General features: G+C 44.2%; 2 protein-coding genes and 1 long non-coding RNA gene across 4 annotated transcripts; all 3 read right to left on the reverse strand.

Moving 5' to 3' along the window:
• Positions 1 to 1,930: 1,930 nt before the first annotated feature.
• LOC120674532 lies at positions 1,931 to 3,061 on the reverse strand. Its single transcript, XM_039955699.1, has 6 exons — positions 2,834 to 3,061; positions 2,598 to 2,755; positions 2,438 to 2,516; positions 2,269 to 2,325; positions 2,114 to 2,174; positions 1,931 to 2,022 (listed from the first exon to the last, which is right to left on the reverse strand). The coding sequence occupies exons 1-6, from the start codon at positions 2,849 to 2,851 to the stop codon at positions 1,931 to 1,933; spliced, it is 465 nt and encodes a 154-aa protein (XP_039811633.1). The 5' UTR covers positions 2,852 to 3,061.
• A 1,786-nt stretch (positions 3,062 to 4,847) lies between these two features.
• LOC120674533 lies at positions 4,848 to 8,019 on the reverse strand. Its single transcript, XM_039955700.1, has 5 exons — positions 7,952 to 8,019; positions 7,727 to 7,785; positions 6,819 to 7,420; positions 5,143 to 6,725; positions 4,848 to 5,040 (listed from the first exon to the last, which is right to left on the reverse strand). Exons 1-5 carry the CDS (start codon positions 8,017 to 8,019, stop codon positions 4,848 to 4,850), a joined length of 2,505 nt encoding a protein of 834 aa, XP_039811634.1.
• A 3,720-nt stretch (positions 8,020 to 11,739) lies between these two features.
• LOC120674111 lies at positions 11,740 to 14,740 on the reverse strand. 2 transcript variants are annotated; one of them, XR_005674977.1, is made up of 3 exons: positions 14,469 to 14,736; positions 12,823 to 13,626; positions 11,740 to 12,193 (listed from the first exon to the last, which is right to left on the reverse strand). It is a non-coding gene; the product is annotated as an uncharacterized LOC120674111 (long non-coding RNA). The 2 variants fall into 2 exon arrangements; XR_005674976.1 differs by having other exon boundaries at positions 11,740 to 13,626; positions 14,469 to 14,740.
• Between the last annotated feature and the right edge of the window lie 3,129 nt (positions 14,741 to 17,869).

The following is a 17,869-nucleotide window of genomic DNA, read 5'->3' on the forward strand; positions in this document are numbered from 1 at the left end:
AAGGAAAACACTAGCACGAATATGTTAACGGCCTCCTCCATAAAAGGAAAACAGACTGTAGGCTTGGCCCTCTGTTGACACAAAAGCCCATGGTCCGACCCATATTAATGGGCCTAAACACAACGTCCGCCCGCTCCAATATACTACATCTTTTTCTTTTGTGACTTATCCAAAAAAACTACGAAAGTGATCCTCTTTTTTTTTTTGTTGGGAACTACGAAAGTGATCCTCGGTTCTCAAACTGGCAGCTTCAATCAGAACCTTTGTTTTGTTGTTTTTTGAAAGATCATTCAGTACATTTGTTTTGGCTTTGGTGGAGTGACCGAAACAAAGTACAGTAACAGGCGTACTTGCATTATTCGGAGTTAATATAGCAGGCAGTTGTGCGCTGATGAAATGCAGTCAGTCCCTGCAAAAGAAGCCCTCGAGGAAGGTACAACGGCAAAATCCTAATGGGATGGGGCTTTGTGATACGGGATAGTTTCCTAGATGTGATTTGTGCGGGCAGGGGAAAATTGGATCATGAGCCTCTACTATCTTTTTTTTTTTTGAAAAGATACATGAGCCTCTACTATCTACGGTGTCACAGACAGCAATCGATCTCAGAATGGGAAATACAACGGTGGAAACGGATACCTTGACGGTAGGGGTGCAAATTAGTGACCTCCAACCCTTTTTGGTTCAAAATTTTATACTATTTCTTCAAAATGAGATTTTATTTTGGAGAATTAGTATAAAATTTTGAACAAAAAAAGGTTGGAGGTGCAGATAAGGGCCACCAATTGACACTCTTACTTGACGGCTTGACCGGCAATATCTCCTTGAAGAATGCTCGTTTCATGTCTGGTGCTTTGCGGGATGGTTTCCCAATTCCCATGGGCGCGCGTCCATCTGTCGAGCAAACAACGAAAGACAATGTGCAATGCCCAGTCATTCGAAATCGATGTAATGTCCTTTGAAAAAAGAAATCGATGTAATGCACTGATCTTTGCTTTATCATTCAAACTATTTTGCATGAATGTGGCATGCAGGACAAGAAAACAAATTGGACATTCACAGTTACATGTCAAAAAATGGCCATTAAGCAATGCAGTGCTTGAACAACAGACGGGATAGCAGGGACAGAACAGTGTCAATCCCTCTACTGATTCTACACCAATATAGTATCAGAAACACCAAAATGGATGCCCGGGAAAGAACTACAAAGATTACCAATCCACTAAATCTCTACACTGCATCAACAACTGTTTCTTTACAGACTAGGCACGCCCAAGGCGCAGACACAGCTTTAGGTTGCAAAGTTCTCAGATTAACACCAATTGACAGCCTCCTACCGGCACGCAGCGGACAATATCCACACACCAGCTTAAGATTCGAATCACACGGTCCTTAACCTCCTCCTCATCAGCACAGAACCTATATATATATTAAAATCACATACATCATCATAATTTCAATTTATTAAATACATTTTACTATTGCAATCTATCAGCTCACCTTCCAGCAATACTGTTTGTGCCGCGACAGCATCCAGCCTCCTCTAGCATGACGTTGAGATCAACACTTGAACTGTCAACATCAATAGATCTATCGACAACAGCATTTGCATGAAAAAGCAAGCTTGTGGGTTGTTCATCCCATTCAGTGAAAACCTTGCAGACAGCCTGAAGTTCAATTTAAAACCACTGTTTAATTGAATTGCCATAGATCATAGTTCATAAGGACAAAACACCATAGTTAGTGTTATATCAAAATAAATAACATTTGAGCACGAATCAAAAGCTCAGCAATAATAGGTATTTAGGGGACATCTACGCTCTTGTATCATAAATGCTAGGGTCTACTATGTACAATGAAGTCCCTCTGTGTGGTCATACTGATTCTATCCTGGCTTATGAGACCTAATTTGACAATAAGGAATAGAAACTATTCATGTGAATGTAAGGCTGGCTACCTGGGTTGCAGCTGTGCTTTTGGTAATAATAGAAAAGCTAGAAGCTCTTCTCGAATTCTCCCCTTCATCTGAATGGTGATATCAGACAAATATAAAAAGCATCAGAGTAATATAAACAATAGAAACATCTTTATGCATATAATCTTGGTATGCATGTACCTGTGCAGAAATGAGGGCTTAAGATTTTTTCATCCACATTCAATCCAAAAGAACCCAACTCCTAAATCATTACACTTAATCCATCAGAAAAGGGAACATGCAAGAGGTGTTGGACAGGAATCAAATGCTTATGGAGGAACACAAGTAAGAAATACCGTGGGAAGCTTTCTTAGACAATTATTCAAGCTTTCATTCTTGCCAGAGATTTGAACCTGATAAAAACATGAGCATATCATTTAGTAATTGAGCACAATAATTGACAAGAAAAACACAGTGGGAAAAATGAAAACATGAGATTCGATAAGATCATGACTGAACATCCACCTTATCATTATTGAACAAAGCATTGTACTCCACCACGAATTCAACATTTACTTGTTCCCAAGGAACTTGATTTTGTTCCCTATAATGCAAAAACCTTGTATTTCAGCAGAACATTCATATCAAGAAACCTAGCAACCACACAGAAGAAGTCATTTCATACCTGAAAACAGTGACTTCCATCTGTTCTAACAGAACATTAACCTTAATTTTCTGACCCACATTCACACTAGTGTCTTTGTCATAATACATTTTCTCAAAGATCAATGTTTGATGATCCTTCTTTGCAATTCTTATATTTGAGCTTTTCCACCCTTTGACCTGAAAAACAATGGTATAAAATCAACTCGCGGAACAAACACTAACAGAACAGAAATACAGTAAAGTGCTGGTATTTACCATATCATCAAGAGTCATTGTATGGTCATTGATAGCAACAACTTGTACATCAATGCTCTGGAGTCCTATTGCGACAAGAATCCTACCAACTTTGGAAAATCCTAGTCATCATGTAACAGATTGAATCAGTAGAGTTTTAGCCTCTGTAGTTATTTTATAGAAAAATTTTTAGATGCGGCATACCATTTACTCCAACTCTGATCCTTGTATATTCGTCCTTATTTTGACCATAATCCCTCATCTCTGTTTGGATAGAACCTGCCCGCAGACCACCCACAGGATTAACCGTAACAATAACATTGCTGACTGATTTCAACGAAATCTTGCCATCTGCGAGTTGGTTTCAGACATCAAGAAACAATCATTTAAGAAAAAACTCCCAAGAACCAGGAAAGAAGAAAGAGACGGGAAGAAAGAGGAGCCGTGGAGATGGAACAAGACTCAAATCACGGAGTCACATATGCGTGCAAGAACACGAACAAGAGCAAGAGCAAGAACGTACAAGAACAGAATTAAGAGTGACCTTTTGCAGATGGTACACGAATCCGCAGATATGTCCAAAAGTCAGCTCCGTCATCCTCAATGGCGGCGACGTCGCCTGACCAGGAACCGAGGTTCTTTCTCTCCAGCTTGGTCTGGTCGCCGATGCGGAAGGCGCGAGTTGAGAGTGGCCTCGCTATCTTGAACTTGACCGTGCTCCAAAGCGGCTCTGCCTGATCCACGAGCTCGACACTCCCTTGATAAGATATGCCGCGGACGACGACGTTCATGACCTCTTCCTCCATGCTGGAAGGAAACCAGCCGGCGAAGAGCGTAGAGGCGGAGGACGACGATGAGGACGAGGAGGAGGAGGAAGGGCGCTCCATTGTTCTGTCTTTCTGTTCGTATGGCTGGAATGAAAATTCAGGTAACTGCCGTTTGAAGTCGGCGGCTTATATAGGCGGTGGACGACTATGCAAGCTGTGATCGGACGGACGCTAGCTGCCGTTACCCTCCAACGGCTGAGATGCACTGGGGCTGGACGCACCCGGGGTCCCGGGTGCGGCCATGGAGGCCGCTGGCGTCGAGGCGAAGGGGCTTGGCGTGCTCTCCGCCGCCGCCGCCGCCGCCGCCACATGTTCCAGAGGCTCCCGGGCGACGGATCGCCCAAGGCCACGGTTCCGCGCGCTTCAGGTTGCCGTCCGCGCGGCACCAGCACCGCGCTAGCCCGCCGGCCTCGTTCGCCAGGCGCCCTCACCCAGGGGCACATCTATATCAGCGGGCGGGCGAGGGATGGACGCCGTGGATCCATTGCCTACCGCTCGAACTGAGCAGCCGGAGACGGGAGTGAAGCAGGGAGAGGGAGGAGCGCTAGCAGCGGGGAGCCTTGAGAAGCACTGAGGGGAGCAAAAAGTGAAGGGGCTTTGGGGCTTTTTTTTTAGGGTTAATTTGTTCTGGGCCATTACAATTTTCGGGTTTTCGAAGAACGCCATTACTATTCGTAATACTATCCCAGCACCATTATAATTCTGCGATTGTTTGAAAGATGCCATTATGTACGTTTGACAGCAACTCAGGGCCACTTGCATGCGTATTTTACTGTAGCATATTTTCGTAGGGACTCTTTTACCCTCCCCCGAAAGGATAAGCCAGCGCCGACCCGCTGACGGTCCATTCGCGTGCCCCCCTCCTCGTTCCCCTCTTGCAAATATCCATATTAACTGAACTTAACTGAAAGAAAATGACCTGATATCATAACAGGTTCATCCATTACAGGCTGTCCATGCAACATAGCATTATAGGTTCATCCATTACAGGATCATCCTGATATGTTATCTGACATGAACATAAGGGCACCCATAACATTACAGGCTGTCCATGCAACATAGCATAGCAGTGCTAAACATATGTAAACATCATGAGTTCATGACGACAAAAGATAGATCAGGTGCTAATTTAACAGTTCACATGCCCATATAAGTTGACTACTCGACGCCAAGCCAGCTGCTCAAGCCTAGATACGATTCTGAGTCATCTACTCAACGCCAAGCCAGCTGCTTAAGCTTCTGATCACTCTTGCTTGAGGTGCGCTGGCAGCCTTCTTCAGCTTCTTCTTCGTAGGAGTCTTCTTCGCAGCCTTTTTAGTCGATGTTGGCTGCTTATTCCCAGCTGGCTTCTTTTTTTTCTGTTTTGGTGGCTGGCTAGGTCCTTCATCTTCTTCTCTAACCCTACAATAGTTGTGAATGTCAGGTCAATTTAAATTAAATTAAGGTAAATTTTGCCTTAATTAGTGCAAATGTTGTTTAGGATGTAGAGATCTTTTGGTTCACCTTATAAGTGAAGCAAATGTAGAGGCCTCATCAATACCATTGTCATCTTCTGTTGGTTCAGCCAACTTGCAGGTCTTCTGAAAGTGCCCAAAGCCTTTGCACCTTCTACATCTCACCTTCTTCCTGTTTGCCCTTTGTTCCATGCTCCCTCTAATCCTGACAACTCTTGGTCTCCCTGCTGCTCTTTTCTGCAGTGGTGGGAACAATTTGTATGGTAGTTCCACCTGCACCCAGTCAGCCCTATCAGGCATGGGTGGAACTCTGTCTGCATATGCTGCTCTGAACATGGCAACAGAGTAGTATTGATGCACAAATTCTTTGATTTCCAAGCCTCTGTTGGACAAGATCCAAGCAAGTGCATGCCTACATGGTTTTCCACTGATTTGCCATGCCCTGCAACTGCATTTTTTGTTTACAAGGTCGACAGTGTGCCTTTTAGGATTGTTCCAGTCATCTAGTAGGGTTACCTCGGCAAAATCATCATCACTTACTTTGATTTTCACTACTTTCAAGTTGTTGCTAATAAGGTTGAGCTCCTTGATAACACTTGGCAAAATATCTCCAGTCATTTCCCTTCCACATTTTCTCCTAAGAAATCTCTTCTCCATCACCATCTCCCTAATCCCATCAACCAACTCGTGTATCAGCAGCCCTTTCATACTTTTCACTTGACTGTTGAAGCTCTCTGATACATTGTTTGTCAGATAGTCACATTTGCTGTCCTCTGAGAACCCACACCTATACCAGATCCGATTGTGGTGATATTGCAAGTATTTAATTGCATCTGGAGCGAAGTCATATATCTTCTTCATGTGCCACTTGAACAGGCCCTCAGTGTAGCTCCTAGCTGCTGGATACAAATGAGTTGTGAAGACATCTCCACTGTAATGCTTCATGAAGTTGGAATATAGATGTCTCATGCACTCTCTGTACTCAGCCTCAGGAAACACAACACCAACTGCCTTTTCCAAGCCCTTACAAGCATCTGTGCAAATCACAAGTCCTTGACGGCTCCCAACAGCCCTTCTCAACTGTTGCATAAACCAGGTCCAATTGTCCTCATTTTCTTGGTCAAAAATTGCATGCGCAATGTAATACAACCAGTTATGACCATCAACTCCTGTAGCTGATGCCAATTGTCCTGTGTATTTGCCATTTAAGGAGGAGGCATCCACACCAATGAATGGCCTACAGCCAGCTAGAAACCCATCCACACAAGGTTTGAGAGCTACAAATATCCTCTGAAATCTCATTTTCTTGCCAATTTTCTGCACTTCTATCTCTATAATGCTACCAGGACAAGTTATCTCCATCTGAGCTTTCCAATTAAATAGCAATTTGAATGACTCTTCATATTTACCATGAATTTGCTGCAGAGCTAGCTGCATGCCTGAGTATGCCTTGCTGTACTTGAGCTTTATTCCATAATCTCCCTCCACCTTCTCCTTTGCTGCCTTGGGCCCCTTGCTTGGATTCTTCTTCAACCAGTCCGTCAGTCTATCTGCCACCCAGCTTTGAGAAGCCATTTTTCCTTCTACTAGCTTCGTGGTTGGACAATTGTGCTCTGCTAGCAGACTCTTAATCTACATAAAGTAAGCATTAATAAGTGGTATGCACATCCAAACTGAATCAATATAATAGCACCAAGTATGAACAAGTACTCAAGTAGTATGTACCTGTATAGTTTTCTGATCATGAAGCCTAGAAGCATGAATGCGCCAAGGACAGCCAGGGTGTTTGCATCTTGCAATAAACCTGGTAGGATCAGTTTTGATGCCAGGAGCAAATTCAAAACCTCTCTTCACTGCATGGTGCCTCACTGCCTTCCTGAATGCTATTATGTCAGGAAACAAGGCACCATTCTCTATTCTTGGGTTCTCAGGATCATGGAGTACCCTTATCTCATTGGGATCTGCATCATTAACCTCTGCCTCAGGAGGAATAGCTCCTTCACCAGCAGCATTTTCATTGGCATCATTAGTCGGCATAGATGAAGGTGAATCTGTTTGTGCATTCATAGATGGCTGTGCAGGTGCAATTGAAATGTATATATGCTCATCATGCACACCAACATACTCTTCTTCATTATCAAAGATGTCAGGGATTTGTTCATCAACACCTTTGGATTGGTTAGTTGCTGGATGAGGTTGTGGTGGTTCAGGCTGCACTGGTGATTTAGGCTGCATTGGTGGATCAAACTGTGGTTCTGGATCATTAGGGTGTGATGGGTCTGGTTGCATTTGTGTATAGCCAGCCTTCACTGTTGGATCTGTGTCAGCTGGAATCACACACAGGGGTTCTAAATCATCAAACTCATGATGTTCCCACACAGAATTTTCCACCACAACTAGGAGGATTTGGCAATGCATCTCTGACTTATACATGTCAACCAAATGTTGGAACTGCGCTTCATCTACAAGCATTACATCCTCGCCCAGACTCTTGTCAAAGAACCAAATCGTGGGCTTCTAGTTGGAGCCCCAACTGACCGCACTGGATAGGTTAGAAAGCAGGAAATCAAACGTAAGGCTCCCTAACTCCGCAGCCCAGTTAACAACCTTTCCCTTACAGTACGTTTTTTTGCCATCGCTGTCTTTCGTCAGAAAGGCTTCAACTTTGATCTCTAGCGAAAACAAAGACAGCCTACCACAACAAAAATGACAGCAAAAACAGTCAAAGCTGAATTGAAACAGGGTCGAGCGGAAAAGGACTAATTCCATCCTAACACTGCATAATCTTCCCAAGCTATCCCACAGCAGATTGAACGACGAGTTAGCGTTCCAAATAGAGAGAAGAGAAGAGAGCGTACCTAGATTCAGGGTCGCCGTCTTCCGGCGCCGCCGCCGAAGGCGAAGCCGGGATGTCGCCGGTCTTCATGTCCACTGCAACACTACTGGACCGGCGCTTCAGTGATGTCGATCTTCATGGTTGCCCGCTCCCAATCTTCACCGGAGATGACCAAGAGGACGGGGACGGGGACGGCCGCCGGTGTTCTAGGGTTAGGGATTGGGGAAGGAGAAGCAAGAGGGGAACGAGGAGGGGGGCACGCGAATGGACCGTCAGCGGGTCGGCGCTGGCTTATCCTTTCGGGGGAGGGTAAAAGAGTCCCTACGAAAATACGCTACAGTAAAATACGCATGCAAGTGGCCCCGAGTTGCTGTCAAACGTACATAATGGCATCTTTCAAACAATCGCAGAATTATAATGGTGCTGGGATAGTATTACGAATAGTAATGGCGTTCTTCGAAAACCCGAAAATTGTAATGGCCCAGAACAAATTAACCCTTTTTTTTAAGGCGGGGCTTTGGCATTGCCACGAAGTTCCGGGCCGAGTTCTCGGACGGATCCGAGCACAGGTACTGTTCTTGTCAGAGAATTTTATAAATGAGGTTTTTATAAGATGTGAAGGTGGGAACGAATATAATCTTACCATTTTAGAAAGGAATCGGTGTTAAATATGTTATGTGTTGCTAGACGTTATGCGGATCTAAATGTGGCTATCAATTTTATGCTTTTTCATTCACTTCATATATAAAGATGTGCCATAATCAGGATATTGATTGTCCGGATCTGATTAGGATTCAGATTAGTTTAGCTGGGTTCCAATTAGAATTTCGAGTGAAGAATCGAGAAACAAAATGCAGCACAAAATCAAAACGGATCAAAAAATAATCCTTGCTTTAGAAATAGGTAAAAATAAAGATATATTTTTGGTCAATCTTTATATATAAGCACATATGAGATAGACAAAATTCACGTGCACACCACATCGACAACCGCTAAAAGAATAAAAGAATATTGGCCATATCTCTTTCCAATTATAATTAGCTCATCAGTGAAAAATAAGCAATAATTTCATCTAACATCTCGCTTATTTTTTATTTTTTTCGCTTTCATAGTAAGCCGCTCGAGAAATTTGAACTATGAGAAATGATAAGCCAGAAAATCTCCGCTTCACTTATAATCTAAACGTAATAGAGAGAAGCGGAAACAAATAAAACCATTATAAGCTCCATTAACTCGCTGTAACTACGTATTCTACGTAAGCAACCAACCAATCAAACTATACTCAATCAATCTTTTTGTCTAAATTTTTAGTTTAATCCGCTTTGTGTCATTGATAATGTGTCTTAGTCAATCCTGTACGCGAGTCGAACTAGCTTCCGTCCACAACTCGATCAGTAGATTCCTACAAAATAACGCACGAATAATTATATATTTATACCAACTTTGTCCGTAGCAACTCATAGGCATATTTGCCTAGTATAGATATAACTAAGGATTCATGTGCATCATCATTGTTCACCTACGACCATTTATGCCGTTTATATAAATGCTGCTTGATGGATAACTGTGTAGGCCAATTAGCCGTGTTAAGCCATGCAAAACTGTTTCGACCGCTTAAAAAATTGTTTAAACGGCCGTGTATATTAACTTTTTGCTAAACAATAGATGACTGACCATTCACCGTTTAATGTTTAGGTTAACATTGTGCATCATCATCGTAGGAAAGGCATATAATCCAAACACATACGGGGGTAGTCCATACCCCACTCTCTCCCCACCTTATAATTCCTGCGCTCTCCCGTTGCAGAGTCATCCTCAGTGAAGGTGCACTGCAGCCCGGGAAGCCGAGTAGGAGGCCCACCCATATAGGCGGCATTGTGACGGAACCGCCAAATCAAAACTCTAAATTAAACGTAATGGCCATTATTTGAACACATCAGACGCATTAGCTTAATGGTTTAATTTGACAGTCTTTTCTCAACCCACGGTCCGATCAAAACAACACCGATAGTCTTACGCGAAGGTGAGCGTAGATGGTACAAGCACGACAGATACTTGAAAATACAATACCATACGTAATAAGAAACATTAAGTTTTACAAACCGAGTCTTAGAGATTTACATAATTTACAAAATTTACAATTGAGATAATCCAGAGTTCAAATAGAAGGAACCTACAACAATACTACGGCTTCTTGCACTGCCTATACACAACCGGTCAGACCGGCCCACGGACTGGTCAGAATGGTCGAACAAAATCAAAACAGGCTGCACACACTGCCCACAAGTGCGCACCTCGGGGAGTCCACTAACTAAGTGTCTGGCTCGACAACCTTCCATCCCTCTGTATCCCGGCGGATGAACTTAACGCAGCAGGGATAGAAGTCTACATCTGTGGGTCTTGAAATAATGTTTCAACAAAAGCCCTAAGCAACTAATACTTAGCAAGACTTACCCGACTATGAGTATACGTAACCTATTATCTAGACATACACGGCTTTCTGGCTAGTGGTTTATTTTGCAGAAAATCAACTAAAAGTAAGTCCTTATTTTCAATATTTTAGCTCAAGATTCTATATATCTTAACCATCAACTAATAGTTGCATATCTAGAAACAAACACGGTAGAGTAATAAAAAACAATTCAAAGTAATCATAATCCTGTGTAGTACATGTTTCATTTCTCAATACTACGATGTGACAAAAAGATCAAGGCTCTCATATCCGCGAGACACGGCGAATCGATTCGATTTAACCTTGCAAGGTGGACCTAACCAACACAGCACGCATTTGCCCCGTCGGACTATACGAGCCAACCATTCCCCTCCCCGCCTCAAACTACAGAACCGCCCCACCTGCGTATAGTCAGTCGAGCCCTACGAGAGACCACCAAAAGTAAACATATGCATCCCCATTTCTCCGAGGTCACTCGACTACCCTAAGGGGTGGGTAGAAGTTCTGTACTTTCGAAGTGAGGTAGTACTCGGCTTACCAGCTTCGACTACCTCCTACTCCCGGCATGTGGTTAGTACAATTCAATCCTCGATCAGCACTGCCGACAACGATACGGTCCTTAATTGACACAGACGGACTAAACATTTTCCGCCCGGTCTTCACTTCCATTTCTTTTCATTCTTAAATTCAGTAGCTCGTATGCTGGAATATAAAGGCATCCTATATCTCGCGAGTAATAAGAAATTACTCGACTTCTACCGTGTCCTATTTAGCATGACATGACTATCGACCTACACATACTAGTATTAAACTCATGGGACCTCAGGATTATGCATCTAATGTTTCAAGCAATTCCTGATACGTAATGCACAAGTGTGTGTGTGTGTGTGTGTGTGTATATATATATATATATATATATATATATATATATATATATATATATATATATATATAGGCCAGGGCTAATCCCTACCCTGTGTATGGAATAACTATTCCATACCCGAGCGCACCCACCCCGCACCTGTTTCCAGTCGCCTCGATCCGAGGCTCGCAAGCGGGGTCGGCTCCTCTATTTTTTTCTCTTGGCCACGTGCGCCTCCACCCATGCGGTTTTCTTCCGCGTACGCCCCCACGGCCAAAGCGGTTTTCTAACACAGGTGCGCTTTTCACGGAAACGTGACTACCTGAGACATGTCAAGTGTGACTCAGTAAATTCTTTTTCTTTTCCAGCCGTTGTAGCTTGCGCAACAATGAGAGTACTAGAATTATTATGTGATGCGACAACTAATTGAGTTCCCATTTTTTATCGGCATGTCAGCTCATGGATTAAATTAATTATTCTTTTACATCAACAACCCTGAGACAAAGCGAACCTGGATATAACTAATAATATGTTGGATCACAAAAACACAATGTAATATTTTTAATGAAGCAGGCTAAACTTTCACCCCTGGGGAAATACATCACTACAGTTTACAACCTGGAATCAAAGAGACAGCAACCATGAAGAGAACAGGGTCAATAAGTTCTGCATCTCGCTTGAACCGAATACTAATACAACACAGAGATTGTGCAACTCTAAGGAATAAGTTTTTGCTGGCACAATCTGTTTCCTGGGCAGCCGATCCCTGCTGTGCTTGCCATTGTCATCAACCTTGCAATGGCCACAGAGCCTTGCTCCTCCCTCTGAGATGCGCCAGCAGCGAGCTCCTTGCTCTCCTGCAATTTTACTTCCTGAAATCCATATCTCCTGCAGCTTGTTACAGTCAGAATGGGCTTGACAAGATGCCAGCAGGACCGATCCCATCATCACTGCAGAGACAGCAACTCACAATATCCGTATCAAACATGACTACACGAAGCCAATCGGGGATACCGTAAGCATTTCAGATAAGATAAAGCATATTGATCGCGCAAACTAGTATCATGATTCATGAACCATAATGTATGGAGGGGCTAAAGCTTCAGAACATATGGAATAATAAAGAAAGTGTATTGATCCAAATATATTCCATATACAAGGTTAAGTTAAATTTATTTAGCAACAAACCAGGTCCTTTTAATGATTTACAGAACAAATATCACACAAGAGCCAAAACAAAATGAATGTGAGCTGAAGAACAAACTGACGACAATGCTATGCCAAAATGAACTAGCAGGAAGGAATTTGCAAAACCGTCTGAAAGTTTTGCAGGAAGTCAGCATGGCCAGCTCCAATGGCAGCCATATCACTAGATTAAATTTCATCAAAGAGGCTCTTGTCTGAAAGCAGGTGCTAAGACATCATTGGTTCAAGATACTTCACATGAATTCAGTTATACATGCAGGCGCCAAGACATCACAGGTCTGAGACTTTCACATGGATTCAGTAATGCATTAATTATTATTTGGTACTAGTTCATTTGTTGACAACAATAAGAAAATAATTCATTTGTTCTCACCTGTTTGCAGTGGTGTGATGTCTGCATGCCATGTCTGCTAGACTGCAGCATCCACTCTTACCATAGCTCACCTCTCCACAGCACCACCGCTGTGCATCAGCTCCTTGAATTCACCCATTTCCTGCCAAGAGCTGCACAGCCATATGAAGTCAGAGATGCCGCCGTGTGGTTGATGATGGCAAACAACCACACCACCTATTGCTGAAACTGCTCTGCAGAGACGTCTCACGAAGCACCTGTTTTGCTTGTAATCAAACAGCAAGTTGCACCTTTTTCAATGTAAACTCAGAAGTATGCATTAATAAATATAAAACATACCAGAAGAAGTGTGCTTGAATTGATCATGAATTTTGAAGAGTAAGGATAGTACAATGTTGCATACCAGTTATAATCAAACTTAATTCGCAATATACAACTTGATTCATGAATCGTTGCATACAGTTATAATCAAACTATTTGATAGGGAAAACAGTTGTTAAAAATGCAATATACAACTTAATTCGCAGAGTATAGGCATTCGCTCAAAGAATTTACATGCAACCAAGTACTATAACCAAATATGCTACTTCTTGCTCCACCTGATACAATCGAGGACAGAAGATATACTCGCACAGTATCCTCACCATGAACCAGCCTAGTTCACAGCCGTTGACTTCGGCTACTGCGACTTTGGTGGTGGTGGCAACCTGACGTACTTGGCAACGACTACGTCTCATGACAGCATCCTCCCCTCATGCCCAAATGTGCCACGCCACACCTGCCGCAGCAGATGGAGGTGGCCCCAGTCGTTGTGCGACAATTAATCTGCAAATTTCAAGAAAAAACAATTATGCTTACGCATCTGTATAGCTGAAGTTGAAGCTCTTAGATCAATTGTGCACTGGAATATTAATCCATCAAAACATGTGGCTAATCTAGCATTATCATCAGTTGCACAAATCCGTAGAAAAAAAGTACATAAGCATGAAGTTCAGTATACGTAACTTAAGAAGAGAGAAACTGACAGCAAGATTTCAAAAAACTAACCAAAGGCTAGTTAGTAGCAAAGCAATAGGATCGACAACCTAATCCACCATTTACTGCATAACTTGAAGTAGTATTCAATTAAAAAATAATTTCCACAAGAGAGCAGTTCGCAGAACACATCTGATGCAAGAGCTAAAACAAAAGGAACGAGAGTTGAAGGGATGGTGCTGGCGCTCAGCAGCTCAGCATAGGGTGTTCTACAGGTTGTATTCAGATCAGAGCCGGTTGAGGTTGGGGGCGCTCATTGCCTCTAGCTCGTTGGTCAGAGACGTGCGTAGGCACCAGGATCAATCCCCGCATCTCGCAGAGAGACACCAATCAGTATGACGTGCCGATGATTTGTGGATGAGGGAAATTGACCCAAAAAAAAGAAGAAATCGATGGGGAAATGATAGAATCATAGAAGGGCTCACCGAAATAACTTAATGCTAAAGGAAAATTTCTTAAAATCAGTGTTCAATTCATCATCGCCGAAATAGACGGAATCGCTAGGTCAATTAGTGTTCAAATTGGAATTTCTTCAAATAACTCTTTTGCCCAATCAGAACTGGGGGAGGATCCAGGGCTTGAGGCGAGGAGACGAACAGGAGGGGCAAGGCGCAAGAGGAGGGGGCGCTGACCTTGCTGGTGACGACGAACACCGGGGGAATCGGCGGCGCAGGCGTGACGGGAGCCGACGGCGCAGGGAGTCGCGGGAGCCGGCGACACAGGGGTGGGACGGGAGCGGTCGGCGCAGAACCTCACCGGGACGGCGTGGGGCGGGGCACGGGTCGCCGGCGGGACGCAGGATCGCGAGATCGGAGCGGTCGGCGCAGGGCCGGCGGAAGGCAGGGCCGCGGGATCGTGGATGTGGGCGATCTGTTACTAGCTGGGGTAGGGAAAAAACTTCAAAGAGGAACCGGGAGGAGAGAAAACCGGACGGAGGTGGCTCAGCGCGGTGTCGGATCGGGACCGGGGTTGGGTTCGGGTACGAAATAGCTTATTTCATACCCAGGTACCTAGACCTAATATATATATATATATATATATATATATATATATATATATATATATATAAATAATGTTTTATAATTTAAAAATACTAGGTTATGCACTGGGGCTTGCCTTCGGACTGCTGCTCCGAGCTAGTGTCCATTGGGCTTTGGGCCGTGTTCTCACGAGTCTCCTGTTGGGCTTGTTCTGGCTGCTCCTGCGGCTCCGCGATCACCTCGTATACGGTTTCCTCAGTCACGGGTTCTATATGTATGCAGATAAAACAATGAATAAATGCAGGCATGACTTTATAATTATATACTAAACTATTTATAATCATATACTTAACTATGTTCTATGAATGTGAAAATTTTACAATGGATCACTCATGTTTACAGTAAGCTACTACGTAAATTTTCCAATTTTTGAACTAAGAATTATGTAGAAATTTGTTAAACAAGATTAAGCTCAATTTAAATTTTAGCAAGGCAAAAAGGACATTTGTCAAGTATAAATATCCCCCCCCCCATAGATTTTGATCTAACAGGTCTATCAAAACTGGTTTCACATTTATAGCATTTTCCTTTAATTTACTAGGCACTTTACAAGTCTCAGACTAAATAGACAAAAATCATTTGACAAAAGAACAGGGGTACGGGCAGCACCCATGGCCACTAGGGCCATGGCAGGCGGCGTGGCGCGCTCGCCGGCGATGGGCCAAGGCAGCGGCGGGGGAGGGCATCACGGCGGCCAGCAGGGCCGGGCGGAGCCAGCACGACCGGCGGCGCGGCAAGAAGCTGCGCAAGGGCAGCTCGCGGTAGTACAGGCAGCCCGGAGCTGCGGCGCGATGGTGTTCTGGTCGATTTACTGGCGAACGCGGGCAAATAGGGAGAGCATGAGCATTGTGGGAGTGAGGGAAACCGATCCCCATACCTAGTTCGAGTAGAGAGGGGCCGAGGATAGGTCGTCGATGTGGAGGTGGATCTCGGGCGTTCCTGCTCGCCGGCGGACAGGGAACCTCCGATTCCCGGCGAGGTGGGGGTCGGGGCTGTGATTGGAGGGGTTGGGGAGGACGCTAGGGAGGTGGAGGAGCTTCGGGCGAAGTGGATTTGGGATCCATGGAGGTTTGATGGGCAGACCTTGAATCGCAGGAGAGGGTGGCCTGCTCTGTTTCTTGTGTTTGGAGGTAGAAGAAAGAGAGAGCTGAGAGAGAGAAGGAAGGAGAGCCGGCGCCGGGTTGGGGGCTTGAATGAGGACGTCCAGGACGCCGAGGATGGCCGGGAAAGAGGGGAGGTACGCCTCTGGACTGCTGGCGTGTGGCAGTCACGGGTCCGGCGATGACCGTCGACGGGTCTCGGTATGGGCGACGGCGTGGCCGGTGGCGCGATGGCGCTCGCCCATTGGCTGATAACCCCCCTGGCACGAGCGTCTCCCGAGGATGGCCGGCACGTGGCCTGCTGCATTCGCTCGTCGTCGATGTTGCTCGACGCGCAGCGCCTGCTATGCGTGCCGCTGAAGCCGAGCGAGCAGACACGAGCCGCGCCAAACTAATCCAACGAGCTGAACCCAGCCCAAACTAGAGATTTGAATGGAATTTATTTAAATTTTTTGAATTCAACTTTGATTTCTGATTTTTAAGAACAGATTGTTACAATCCTTACCCCTAAAAGAAATCTCGTCCCGAGATTTATGATGCAGATGCTATATTAAAAAGGGAGCGGATTGGTAGGTACCTTGATGAGCTTGTAACAACTCAGGATATTTGAATTGAATAAATTCTTCTGTTTCCCAAGTAGCTTCTCGCTCGGAGTAATTACTCCATTGAACCTTATAGAAATTGGTGATTTGATTCCGAGTAATCCGAGTCTTGTGGTCAACAATTTTAACAGGATACTCGGGATAAACAAGATCGGGTTCCAGTTGGAGATTCTCCATCTCAACCACCTCGGTTGGAACATAAAGACATTTCTTGAGTTCTGAAACATCGAATACATTATGGACTGCCGATAGATGTGAAGGAAGTTCCACTCGATATGCTACCGGCCCACATTGTTCAATAATAGGAAAAGATCCAATATATCGAGGCGCCAATTTTCCTTTCACGCTAAACCGTTGAATACCCTTCATTGGGGACACCCGAAGATAAACATGATCGCCAACTTGGAATACCAGAGGCCGACGTCTCTTATCCGCATAATTCTTTTGGTGGGACTGGGCAATCTTAAGATTTGCCTGTATGAGCCGAACTTGTTCTTCAGCTTCAACCACCATATCAGGGCCAAAGAAATTTCTTTCACCGGCTTCTGACCAGTTCAATGGGGTTCTACACCTTCGCTCATATAATGCCTCAAAAAGAGCCATTCTGATGCTCTCTTGATAGCTGTTGTTATAAATGAATTCAGCTAAAGGTAGACATTCATCCCATTTCTGGTTGTAGGTGAGTGCACACGCTCTGAGCATATCTTCTAGAATCTGATTAATTCTTTCTGTCTAACCATCTGTCTGAGGATGATAGGCTGAACTGCGGATCAGTTGAGTGCCTAGAGCGGCGTGAAAGTGCTCCCAAAATCGTACAATGAATTGTGCACCACGGTCTGAAATAATGGTCTTTGTAATCCCATGAAGACTCACAATACGATTCATATATAGTTGAGCATATTGCTTCGCTGTATGTGTTGTCTTTACCGGTAGAAAATGAGCCGCCTTAGTGAGACGATCCACAATAACCCATACCGAATCATACCCCTTTGAAGTTTTGAGTAGGCTGACAATGAAATCCATACTGATATCCTCCCACTTCCATGAAGGGATATCCAATGGTTGCAGAAGACCGGCTGACCTCAAGTGACTTGCTTTAACCTTTCTGCATGTATCACATTCAGACACATATTTAGCAATTTCCCGCTTCATCCTCGTCCACTAAAATCATTATTTTAGATCTTGGTACATCTTATTGCTGCCCAGGTGAATGGAATATCTGGAGAGATGAGCCTCATCAAGATTTTTTTTCCGAAGCTCAAAGTCTTTAGGCACCACCAGTCGGTTTTTA

This window comes from Panicum virgatum, chromosome 5N (genome assembly GCF_016808335.1).
Source record: "Panicum virgatum strain AP13 chromosome 5N, P.virgatum_v5, whole genome shotgun sequence".
In the NCBI taxonomy this organism is placed as follows: domain Eukaryota; kingdom Viridiplantae; phylum Streptophyta; class Magnoliopsida; order Poales; family Poaceae; genus Panicum; species Panicum virgatum.